At 41.0% G+C, this 13,068-nt stretch overlaps 1 protein-coding gene across 9 annotated transcripts in view; it reads right to left on the reverse strand.

The window, feature by feature from the left end:
- The window catches only part of LOC140196160 (NAD kinase-like), a 117,454-nt gene that overhangs the window by 65,106 nt on the left and 39,280 nt on the right, over positions 1-13,068 (reverse strand). For all 9 annotated transcript variants that reach the window (XR_011885638.1, XR_011885640.1, XR_011885637.1 and 6 more), the window contains exons 3-4: positions 10,669-10,752; positions 4,641-4,770 (exon numbers count right to left, since the gene is read on the reverse strand). Coding sequence is in view for 5 of the 9 variants with exons in the window: in XM_072254909.1 (XP_072111010.1) it covers positions 4,641-4,770; positions 10,669-10,752 (214 nt within the window). In the remaining 4 variants the exon portion in view is untranslated. The remainder of the gene's footprint in view (positions 1-4,640; positions 4,771-10,668; positions 10,753-13,068) is intronic.

The following is a 13,068-nucleotide window of genomic DNA, read 5'->3' on the forward strand; positions in this document are numbered from 1 at the left end:
AAACTGATACGTTTTTGGACTATGGGTAGAAACCGGAGGACCCAGAGAAAACCCACGCATTCCACAGGAAGGACATACAGACTCCTTACAGATGCCATCGGAATTGAATTCTGAACTCTGATGCCCTGGGCTCTAATAAGGTCAAGCATTTACACAAGTTGTTTCTGAAAAATTGCTATTGGATCCAATTCCATTTTCCTTCCAGACCATGCACCCCAGCTCACAGCTCAGTACAAGGACAATTTATCTCGTTTTCCCATGTCCATCCTGCCAATTACCACCAGGCTACTATCATTTTCCACCAGGGGTTACCATCCACTTGTCAGCTTTTCCTTCTTCTGAAAGAGAAATAATTCTGCCCTAACAGAGGCCGGCTAGGAACACTATGTCATGATTCTCTCAAGCTGACAAAGAGTGAGGGTAGGATGGAAGAGGGGAACAAGTGTGACCTACGAATTAACAGAAAAATAACTATACTTTGGACAGTCCCCAGCCAGGCTGTGAAACGGGGCTAGCAACCCCATCCCGTAAAAACACAAACCTACAGGAACACCAACAGAAGTTCGAAAGACCTCGCTCCTGGAAGGATCTAGAAGATGTGCTACACCAGGGGACAACTTGAAAGACTGGAGCCCAGGACAGAGGACTCTAGTGAGCTGCTGTCAGCTGCCTTTGCCGCAGAAGTGATGATGGGCTTAGGAACAGTAAGGCTTTTGAAGAGTTTCAGATAGGCAGCATGCTGCATTTATCTTTAGCATTAGTAGACTAACTCCCTGCCACCACCAGATCTCATCACATATGAAGCACCAATACCATAACTGTTTACTGTTTGACTTGAGTCATAAATGCATTTTATGCAAATCCCAACCTTTGGGAATATCTTTTATTATTTGTTAGTTTACTTGCGGTAATATTACTTTGTGCTATGTGCGAGTTGTGTTGTGCAACCTGGTCCAGAAGAATGGCATTTCATTTGGCAATAAGATTGGATGACAATGAACTTGAACATGACTTAAAAAGCAGAAATGGAACCATGACACCTTTGAATTCCAGTGTTCCCTTTCAGAATCAGCGCTTAGCTGGAAAAAATATTTTTTGTCCACCAGGAGCTGCCCTTGAAAAGGTTGTGTTAAGCCACCTTAAATGCTGTAGTTTTCCCAATGAAACTCCTTCTAGGAACTCCTCAGATTTACATCCAGTCACAATGAAGCAATATATCCAAATACAGATGCATGCAACTTAAAGGGGGACCCATGCACTGGCCATCCTTGTCTTTCTCCAGATTCATTTATCACATGTACAATGAAACGCACAATGAAATGTGTTGTTTGCATTAACATCTAATACAACCCAATAATGTGCTGAGGCCAGCCTGTAAGTTTCGACACACTTCCCACTGCCAACATAGCATGTCCACGGTGTTCAGCAAAACAACACCAACAACACAATCACAGCAACAAAACAGAACAATAAAATAAGCCCCTTTTCTCTTTCCCACCCATCCGATGACACACATAGCCAGGTTCCAATCCCAAGGCAGGCCACCTCTAGGTGTCCATCTTCCAGACTTGTATACAGCAGGCCTCCGACTTCCAGACAAAAACACCCCACCCCCAACCAAGGGTACCAGACCATCGGGCCTCCAACTTCCAGACCAATCACCTCACCCCAACCCAGTGTCTTAGACCATCGGGCTACAACTTCCAGACTACCCCCTCACCCACACCGACCAGGGTCCTAGAGCCTTGGGCCACAACCTCCAGAACACTCCATCCCCCCACACTGACCCAGGGTCCTGGATCATTGGGCTACGACTTCCAAACCAACCCACCCCCTCCCTGACTTAGGGTCCTAGACCATTGGGCTACGAATTCCAGTCCGCCCCCACCCTTGCGACCAGGACTCTGGTTTAAGAGGTGCTGTTGGAATATCATGTTATAATCTAGGATGCACTGCCTGGAAGAAAAGTGAAAACTGCGCCCTTTGAGCTACATTGATGGAGGGACTGAATATCCAGGGAGATGAAGGGTTGCCAATGAAGCAGGAAGCTTTGTCTATGGTGTCCAAGTTTTTGGATACATTTACATGCATCAGGAATTTGCTGAGGTGTGGCGTCGAGACATGCAACAAAAACAGCATCAATTATAAAAAATTAAATGAAAATAAATTTAGGGATTAAATTATGGCTATGGAATAAAATGTGCATAAATACCTCCATGTATTTAGAATGCATGAATTTGTAGAATTCATTCCCATAGATTGCTTGGAGCAAAGTCATTGGGTATATTTAAAGCAGAGTTTGATAGGGTCTTGATCAGTAAGGGTGTCCAAGGTTACAGGGGGAAGGCAGGAGAATGTATTTGAGAGCGATAATAAATCAGCCATGATAGAATGAGGGAGCAGACTCGGTGGGATGAATGGCCTAATTCTCCATCTGTATTTTATAGACCTGTTATCAAAAAATGGTTTAAAGTGTTTACACAGCAGTGTAGAACAGAGGTAAAAGATGGGGGGGGGGGGTGAGGGTGGCTATCTAGAATGGCTGTACTGATTAATCACCTTTGGTAAGGAACTTTTAAGATGGCATGTTTTTGTTTTATTAGCCCTATAATGCTTTCGGGGGGGGGGGGGGGAGCTACTGGAAAAGGCAGTCTGTCGGGTAAGTAGTGTCCACAATGATTTTTCCTGCCTGCTTCTTTGTCCTAGACACATACAAGTCCTGCAGTGATGGCAGACTGCAGCCAACAACCTTCTCTGCTGATGTAACAGTTCACTGTAGTTTTTGTATATTGTGAGAGGATGCTGTACCGAACCAGACAGTAATGGCTGACGCGCAGATGCTCTCTATGATAGCAGTGTAGAATGGCACCAGTATGTTCTGCCGAGCCTTTTTGTTAATGAAGGAGATATGATTTTCCCATAAGGTATTGCAAAATAATGATACCCAGGAACCTGAATGTAGAAGCGGAGTTAATTGTAGAGCTGTTGATGATAAGTGGGTGAAAAGGAAACACATTTCTCCTGAAGTCATCCAGACATGTAAAGACTTGTGCATCATGCATTCGACTTTTGCCTTGTAAATGATGAAAGACAACAAAATGTCAGATGAGTGACTCTCTGCAAGTCACACATTCTCCCACCTGCTCTGTAGCCACAGTATTTATGCGGTGAGACCAGTTAGGTCTTAAGTTAACAGTGACCTCCACCCAAGGTTATTGACAGTTGGTATTTGGCACTGGCATTAATACACCTTCAATATTTTGCTGCTTCTCAGAAGCAACAGAAAACTACAGCAAAATTCATGACTATCATCTGAAAAACCAAGATTAGAAATCAGAAATCAAATCACATGATTTGATTCCAGAATAGAATGGTGCTAACAGCTTCAAAGGGCGTAAAGAAGATATTAATGGAATCAACTTACAATGAGCACAATCTGATTATGCAAAAGCAATCTTAATTTATACCATACCTTTAGCATGGAAAAATGCCAAAGCCCCTTACAAGATTCAAGATTGTTTAATAAATCTGCAGTGCACGAGTGCAAAGGAGAACAAGATAATTGTTACTCCACATCCAATGCAGCACAAAAACACACAAGCTAAAGAACACAATAAGATAAAGTACAATAATTATAAATACATAAGGTAGCTTATGTACATTATCAATATCATTATCAAAATTTGGTTACATGCCAAAAGAGGGAGGTGATAGTAGATGACCAAAAAACTGAATAAAAACTTGACAGAAGAACAGGCTTAATGGACTGAACGGCCCATTTGTTGTCAGCCTTTGTTCTCACCTCAGCTTGGTACAGGCTAGAGATTAAAGCTGACAGCTTCTCCAAGATTTCAAGTGACTGGAATATCCAATGAAATCAATCTCCAAAATTTAAAAACATCCCAGACACTCCATCCTCCAGATGAAAATGTGTTGAAAAAGCATAATCAAAGCTGTAAACATAACTATATATAAAAGTTGCTGGTGAACGCAGCAGGCCAAGCAGCATCTATAGGAAGAGGTGCAGTCGACGTTTCAGGCCGAGATCCTTCATCAGGACATAAACTGTTGGACATACTCACCAGGCAAGGCAATTTCTCTGGAGAAAGTCAATGTCTCACGTTGAATTCCTTTCTCTAGTTCCCACCTGACATTAACTATTGTGCATCTCGACACTGTGGTCCACAGGTATATTTAATTTCACAGTATACATGTATACAGTTGAATGACAACAAATTTGAACTACGTCTAAAGATTTTTTTTAAGGACTGTTGGCATTCAATAAATTTCTCCCTACACAATATCCATATCCTTCCATTTTCCCATTCGTGTTCCCAGCTAAACATCTCATGAAAGTTTCTAATGTTTCTGCCACCTCCACCATCCCAAGAAGCAAATTCCAGGCACCCACCACTCTTATCTCCACCTTCTTCCTCAGTTTTCTCCATGGGTTATCCTCTACTTTTGCTGCTATGATCAAATGTAATGTCCATTACTCCGTTCCAACATTTTGATGGGACCATTCACCATTTCATTCTCAAACACCACTACGTTTTCCCCTTCCTGCAACAACTTAACACGCAGGTTCCAAAGAAAAATCTATGATGACATAGAAAAAGCACATTAATGTGTTGTGTCACCTCAATGAGAAAAGCGCACAACTCCTTGAATGGCTCCAGAAGAGCTTCATCCTTGACTTTTTTGATGACCAGTACGTTCGTCGGTGGTTTGTCCCAAGTCAACCTTTGACTAGTTGGATCCTGAATATGCCTGGATAGAATTAGGAATAAAGAATTACACATGCAAATGCAGAATATATTCCAGCATACTCCAATCCAGAAATAACATTTTCAATGGTGATTTTCAATCAATATTTACCCTCGTCTAAAAGAATTCTCACAACAGTATTTTTTTAGAACTGCAAACCACACAACAGTTTTCACAGGAATATTATTAAGAAACATATCACGTGACACAACACGTAAGAGTTGCTTTAAGTGAATGAGAAAAGGAAACAGATGGACAAGTGAAGAATAAGGATGGCTAACAATTGTGGGCATAGTTCCCTCTAAGCTGTGTGCGTGTGTGCGCGCAGACACATTTTTCAACCAGCGCACAAAGGAAATTAATGTGCGCACAAAAGGTTCGTTACCTAAAATAATGTAGTAATTAATAATTATACATATTGAAAATAATCTTTTAGCTAACTGTTTCTGTTAACTAGTTAGTCCATTTTTCAAATACCATAATGCACGTCACTAATTTACTTCACCTCACCTATCCTGTTCCGGTTTGTACAGCTGCATCATGGCAGCAGCCAACTTTGGCGGGCAGTGTTCATATCGTAAAGTTTACAAAAATCTGTTTCAAATCCTGTAGATAGCTTACTAAGTTTTTATTGGAAAAAAATATTGATTCACTAAGTCCAATTCAAAAGAAGCAAAGGGCATGAAGCGCAAAAGAACGGCAAATTTGTTTAAAGTTGAATGGCTTAATAAAATATAACTATAACAATATAACAATTACAGCACGGAAACAGGCCATCTCGGCCCTTCTAGTCCATGCCAAACTCTTACTCTCACCTAGTCCCACCGACCTGCACTCAGCCCATAACCCTCCATTCCTTTCCTGTCCATATAGCTGTCCAATTTAACTTCAAATGACAACATCAAACCTGCCTCAACCACTTCTGCTGGAAGCTCGTTCCACACAGCTACCACTCTCTGAGTAAAGAAGTTCCCCCTCATGTTATCCCTAAACTTTTGCCCTTTAACTCTCAACTCATGTCCTCTTGTTTGAATCTCCCCCACTCTCAATGGAAAAAGCCTATCCACGTCAACTCTATCCCCCTCATAATTTTAAATACCTCTATCAAGTCCCCCCTCAACCTTCTACGCTCCAAAGAATAAAGACCCAACTTGTTCAACCTTTCTCTGTCACTTAGGAGATGAAACCCAGGTAACATTCTAGTAAATCTCCTCTGTACTCTCTCAATTTTGTTGACATCTTTCCTCTAATTCGGTGACCAGAACTGTACACTATACTCCAAATTTGGCCTTACCAATGCCTTGTACAATTTCAACATTACATCACAACTCAATAGTAGAAACTGTTACACTGAAAGCTCATGAGGTCATGAACGTTCAGCTACAAGAAATATTTACGTATGATTCGGAAACTCGAGTTATCTGTTTGTATTGTCGTGATGCGAAAGTTGCTAGAGAATTTGCTAGTGGAAAGGAGTGGGATGGTATTTGGAAACTTGACTTGTGAAGCATCATTTGGCAAGTAAATCGCACTTGGACTGTGTACAAAAGCTCAGGCAACAGAACCCGTCATTACCTGTTACAGGAGTGCTACGCATGTTACAGTTGAGTGCAGATGAGCGAGAGTGAAAACGATCAAACCCAGAGGAAATCAAAGTTGAGGTACAAGAATGGTCAGCTTTTGATTTCTCCACAATTGCAGATTGTGATTTCACATTTGGCGATGAACAAGTTAATGCCTTATGTCTAAAATATCATGATTTTCAAAATATCATGACAATATTGTAACAGTTAGACAGTTTAATGATTTCAAGTTTTCCATGCAAGAAAAAATTAAATCCAAACCCATTTCAAACTTTGCTCAAATGGTGGCATTTGTACTTCAAAATGAATAGTTTTGCAACCTTGTACAGTTGATGGACATTGGGGGAACCTTTCTTGCGTCTAGTGCGGACTGTGAGCGAGGTTTTAGCCTAATGAATCAACTCAAAAACAAGCTGAGAAACCGTTTAGGTGAGTGTCATTTGGATATGTTAATGAGAATCAAAAGCTATCAATTGGATGGAAGTTCTATTAATCTAGATAAAGTTGACAAAGAATGGGTAAATGCCAAAGACAGGACAGAGAAAAAAAATAACTGAATGACTTAAATATGTATGTTATTTTGTTGTTATTTTGTGCAGTTTTATGTCAAATATTTTGTAAATGTGCATAAACTGTCCCATGTGTGCATTCAGTGCGCACATACTTTTGTCACAGGAAAAAAATTCTGCACAACGTAAAATTTTGTGCACACTGACTACTAAAAATTAGAGGGAACATTGATTGTGGGGATACTAAAATTTGAGATAGGTACTTTTTAGTTTCTGATCCTTAGAGTTATTCCAGGAGACAAGAATGGTGTGCAGTCTTAATTCCAATATTTCAATTTATTTTAGAGTACAAACACAAATACCAAGCAAACTAAATAAAGAGCTGAGAAACAATGCTCAGAGGGGAATTAATCCCAGGAGATGAAAGACAAAGAAATAAAGATATAAAAGATAGAGCTTCTGAAAAACCTATCACTTTTATGGATAAGATAAGGGAAATTCCTTATTAAATTAGTTTATAGACTACATAATAAAACAATGACACCATATGGGTAATGAAAAATGTAGAAGGTGATAAACTGCTATACCACCAATAAACTCCTCTCAGGTTTCAAGTCATATACAGGTTTCCATTATAACCAACGTTTCATTGACAAACCCTGCAATCATCTTCAGTGATGATGCCTGGCCATCATCTTCTTCTCCGTCTTGTTTCACGGTGGTTGGCACCCAGCTTAATGGTGCATTACCACCACCTTCTGCTCCGGAGTGTGCAAAAGACTTGCATTCTAAATCTAAATATCACACACACACACCGCACCCCCACCCCCCCAACCTACACTTTATCCTCCCATCTTTGGCCATCCTAGTACCCTATTCTTGCTTATTCGTCATATCCTATAAAAAAAACTCCTGTACCCCTTAAGAAAGCTAAAAATACCCTGACCTGTGCTCTCTCACCAATGCCCAGCAACCCTTTTAATACGAATTGCTGCACCCCCAATTCCCTTAGATTAATTCTCATCATCTCCCTCTGTATCCCATACTTCCTGCAACTCAGAACTACATGTTCCAGAATGAGGGGTCATAGTTTGAGGATAAAGGGGAAGCCTTTTAGGACCGAGATGAGGAAAAACTTCTTCACACAGAGAGTGGTGAATCTGTGGAATTCTCTGCCACAGGAAACAGTTGAGGCCAGTTCATTGGCTATATTTAAGAGGGAGTTAGATATGGCCCTTGTGGCTAAGGGGATCGGAGGTATGGAGAGAAGGCAGGTGCAGGGTTCTGAGTTGGATGATCAGCCATGATCGTACTGAATGGCAGTATTTTCTACTTTCTATGTTTCCATGTTTCTATGCTTCTATGTTCTACTGACTCCTCTTCCTGACATTCCTCACACAATCCTGTCTGGTGTTTCCCTATCATTTTCAATGTTTTGTTTAATGCACAGTGCCCCAGCTTTAACCTAGTTCACACAGTTTCCTCTCTTCTGTATCCACTACCTACCCTAGTACCTGCAACACTTTTTTGCATTTGATACAAATGCCTCCCTTTCCCCTCCCTGTCCCATCTTTCCTGCCACATTTGGTTGATTTTTTCCCAGAGTACACACTTAACCTCTGCTTTACTGATACTAATGTGTATTTCCATATTTTCTTTCTTTAACGCCCGCTTCAAAATATTCCAGCATTTGGACATAGTACTGTCAGCTGATTATAGCAGCAGTATTAAGAGAATTAAACTTTCCCAGCAAAGGCAGCTTTGCACTGTTTAGATTAGAGACATGACAGAATGCCTTCTGACAAGGGCAGTACAGTGGTGTCGTGGTTATCACACGCTTTACAATACCAGTAACTCAGGTTCAATTCCTACCACTGACCGTAAGGAGTTTGTACATTCTCCCCATGACCGCTTGGGTTTCTTCCGGCTGCTCCGGTTTCCTCCCTCAGTTGAAAGCCATACCAGCTGATAGTTTAATTCGCCAATGTCAATTGTTCTGTGATTAAGATAGGGTTAAATCAGGAGTTCCTGGGATGCGTGGCTCGAAGGACTGGAAGGGCCTACTCTACGCTGTATCTCAATAATAATACCAACTGTACATTCCTTGCTCCCATTCAGAGATTCCCAGATAAGTTAGCAAAACTGCAGTAGTTGAACTCAACCCACCAACACAACAAAACTGCCCGAGAGGTCAGGCTGCATCTGTGGAAAGATAAACAGTTAACACCTCAGGTCAAGGATCCTTCAGCAAAACTGCAAATTTGAAAAAACGAGTCAGTTTTAAATTCAGAAGGAAGCATCAACATTGCGAATGGAACATTTCCCTCCTGCTCTCTCTTTTCCATCTACCACACTCTTCCTCACATTACTACCCCATGCAGCACCTTCTCTTATACTTTGTCCCTTCCCACCACCCAGGAACCCAAATAGTCCTCTCAGGCAAAGCAAAAATTCATGTGCACTTCTATTTTACTGAAGGTCATAAGATGGCCTTCTCTATATTGAAGGAACCAAGTAATTAGGTGATCACTTTGTAAGGTTTGAGGTCCACAACCTCTGGACTCAGTTTCACAAACTTTACCAGTGTTCTCAATATTATGTATTACATTTGGGATTTTTTGGTAGTTGCACAGTTTGCCTTCTTTTACATATTGGTTGTTTCTTCATCTTTGTGTGTACAAACGTTGTAGTTTTTCACTGACTCTGTTGTGTTTCTTTATACCATCTGCAGATCACCACAAAATGATGCATCTCAGGGAAGTAAATGATGACATATACGTACTTTCATAATACATTTTGAAACTTTGAACTGCCTACTAATGTAGCTGTCCAGCCCATTCCCACACCCAATCTCTCTACTTACAATGTTAACTTTTGTTTTCTCTCTCAGCAGACACAATGTTGGGGATGCCAGAATTCTCCACTGGCTTTATTACAACCATAAGACATCGGAGCAGAATTAGGCTATTCACCCTATCAAGTCTGCTCCACCATTCAGTCAAGACTGATTTATTATCCCCCTCAACCCTATTCTCCTGCCTTCTCCCCATAACCTCTGACACCCTGACTAATCAAGAATATATCAACCTTCGCTTTAAATATACCCAATGACGTGGCCTTCACAGCCATCTGTGGCAATGAATTCCACAGATTCACCACCTTCTGGCTAAAGAAATTCCTCCTCACCTCTGTTCTAAAGGGGTGTACTGGTGCAAGACCCCCCAACTAGAAGAAACATCTTCTCCAAGTCCACTCTATCAAGGCCTTTTAATTTTCTATTAGATTCAATGAGCCCCCCGCCCCAACCTTCTAAACTCCAGCAAATACAGGCCTAGAGCCATCAAATGCTCCTCTCATCGTTTCTCACAAAACTCCAAGTGTGGCCTGTCCAGTGCTGGGTGCAAGAGATCATTCAGATTGGGTATGGGATTGCACAATTAAAATCAGAAGCAACTGGAACTTCAAGCCCCATAAAATGATTACCTAGTCTGCATTTGGTTCTCTTTCTATAAATGCCCTCACTAATTTATGGAACAGATAGATCTGTAAACAGTGGCAGCCCTGGTCTCACTATCAGAGATAGTTCCCTTTTACCTGTCCATCCATGCTGCAATTTAACATTGACCATTGTTCACACTTTATCCTAAAATGTTAATTTCTTATGTCATTCCACAGTTGTTATGTGTTTACCACATCTTCTGTTTTTATTTCAAATTCTGGCATCTGCGATGCTTCTTATATTTTCATTAACAAAGCAGTGACTGCCCAACTTCAGAGTCAGCTTGAAGGAAAAGTTGCTTTCTACTTACACGATGCTGGTGGAGTTCTGCAGAATGGAGGCTTTGGGTCCAAAATGTGTATCAGGTGATGGGCCATGAAGAAAATGTGCATGTCTGAAAGAGACAACATTGGTGTTATAACTTACTTATCACTTTCCTTGCATTCATGTAATATCTCAGTTGGGAGCTATCTAGCCATCTGTGGAAAATAAATGAAGCTTAAGAATATTTTAGACCACCAGTTCGTAAGGCATAGGAGCAGAATAGGGCCATCTGGCCCATCAAGTCTACTCTGCTATTCTATCATGGCTGATTTATTATCCTTCTCAACCCCATTCTCCTGCCTTCTCCCCATAACTTTTGGCACCCCTAATCAAGAACCTTTCAACCTCCGACTTAAGTAGACCCAAAGACTTGTTCTCCACAGATGTCTGTGGTAATGAATTCCACAGATTCTTCACCCTCTGACTAAAGAAGTTTCTCCTCATCTGTGACTGTGCCTTCTGGTCCAAGACTCCCCCACTACAGGAAAAATCCTCTCCACATCCACACTATCTAGGCCTTTGCAATGACATTAATGGTATTGTTTTGTGAATGCAACAGCTTAATCCACGGGTTTGATCTCAGTTCAGCTTCATTTACCCATTAAGACTTTATTCCCTGGAGGTAGGAGAATGAGGGGAGATTTGATATAGATATAGAAAATGAGGGGTATAGATAGGGTAAATGCAAGCAGGATTTTTCAACTGAGTTTGGGTGAAACTAGAACGAGAGGTCATGTGAAACTTCTTCACTCCGAAGAATGAGCTATCAGCAGAAATGGTTTCAATTGCAGAGATGTTTGTATAAGTGCATGAATGGGAAGGGTATTACTTTTATTTATTTAGGGATACAGCACAATAACAAGCCCTTCAGGCCCAATGAGTCCACTCTGCCCATTTACACCCATATGATCAATTGGCCTACTAACCCACACATCTTTAGAAATGTGCCAGGAAACTGGAGCACCTGGAGGAAACCCATGCAGTCACAGTAAGAATGTACAAGCTTCTTACTGACTGCAGTGAAAGTTGACCCCGGGTCTCAGACTCTGTAACAGCTTTACGCTAACCACTATGCTACCAATACAGAGGGCTGTGATCCACGTGCAGGTCGATGGACTAGCATGAAGTAGGCAGGTCCAAGGGCCTGTTTCTGTGCTATACTGATCAATGACTTTGATATAATTTTGTTAAAACAATGGAATAAGTTTTAAATAAAACAGGACTCCACATCTGGACAGCATCCGTCCAATGTTCCACAGATTGGCTTTCAGTTCCGAAATAATTATTTTGACTTAATATCCTATACCAGTCATTATGCACCATTTTCTCTCACCCTCCTTTTGTTCAAGTTCAAACAATGTTCCTCTGGACCAAGTTGCACAACACAGTACATATGGCTTACATGCAACATATGAAATAACATTACCACAAACAAATTAAATAATACAGTGCAAATTAAATAATAATGTGCAAATTTAAAAATGTACATTTATGACACAAGTTAAAAAGTAAACAGTATAGTGATACTGACACTTTATATGAGATGAGATCTGAGTGGTGCGGGAGTTCAGTAGTCTCATGGCCTGGGGAAAGAAGCAGGTTCCTATCCCAAGAGTCCTTGCCCCAATGCCACGATACCTTTATGGAGGAATTTAAGGAGGGGGGGGGTTATATGGAAGGCAGGGTTTAAGGGTCGGCACAACATTGTGGGCCGAAGGGCCTGTACTGTGCTGTACTGTTCTATGTTCTGCCTGATGGTGGAGGATCAAAGAGATTGTTGGACAGGTGGAAGGCCCTGTGTATACAGTGCTCCTGATAAATATCTCCGATGGGTGGAAGAAAGACTCCGATGATTCCCTCAGCAGCTCTCACAATCTTTTGTAGAGAATTGCAGTCAGATGCCTGTAATTCCCACTCCAGACAAATAGTGTTCAATATATCCACACATTATTCTGTGTCTTTCTTCCTCAAGAACTCACCTGGGTTCTCAAAATTAATTTAGCCACCTAAATCACACCCCATGTTGACAGCTCCACAGTCTAACCAACCCAAATAAAAAAAATTCTACTCAATGATACACAAGATAAACTAATGGCTAGTAGCTTAATATCTTTTAAAACAGGCTATTGACCTTCCAAACAACAGGAATGCAGCAGATGCTGGAAATTTTCCAAGTCATTTTCAGATGTATTACCAAAGGAAAGCTATATTGTCAAAAGGCACAATCTCTTGTACAAGTTCCTACCTACAAGCTCTCCGCTCATTGTAGACCCGAATGAATCAAAAGTATTTCCAAAGGACCTTTGTCATGAAATGCATTACAGACTCAAATCGAAGGTCAGAACAAAAAGAATCAAGGAACAAGCAGCAGAATGAATAACTAACC

This window comes from Mobula birostris, chromosome 4 (assembly GCF_030028105.1).
Source record: "Mobula birostris isolate sMobBir1 chromosome 4, sMobBir1.hap1, whole genome shotgun sequence".
Lineage (NCBI taxonomy): Eukaryota > Metazoa > Chordata > Chondrichthyes > Myliobatiformes > Myliobatidae > Mobula > Mobula birostris.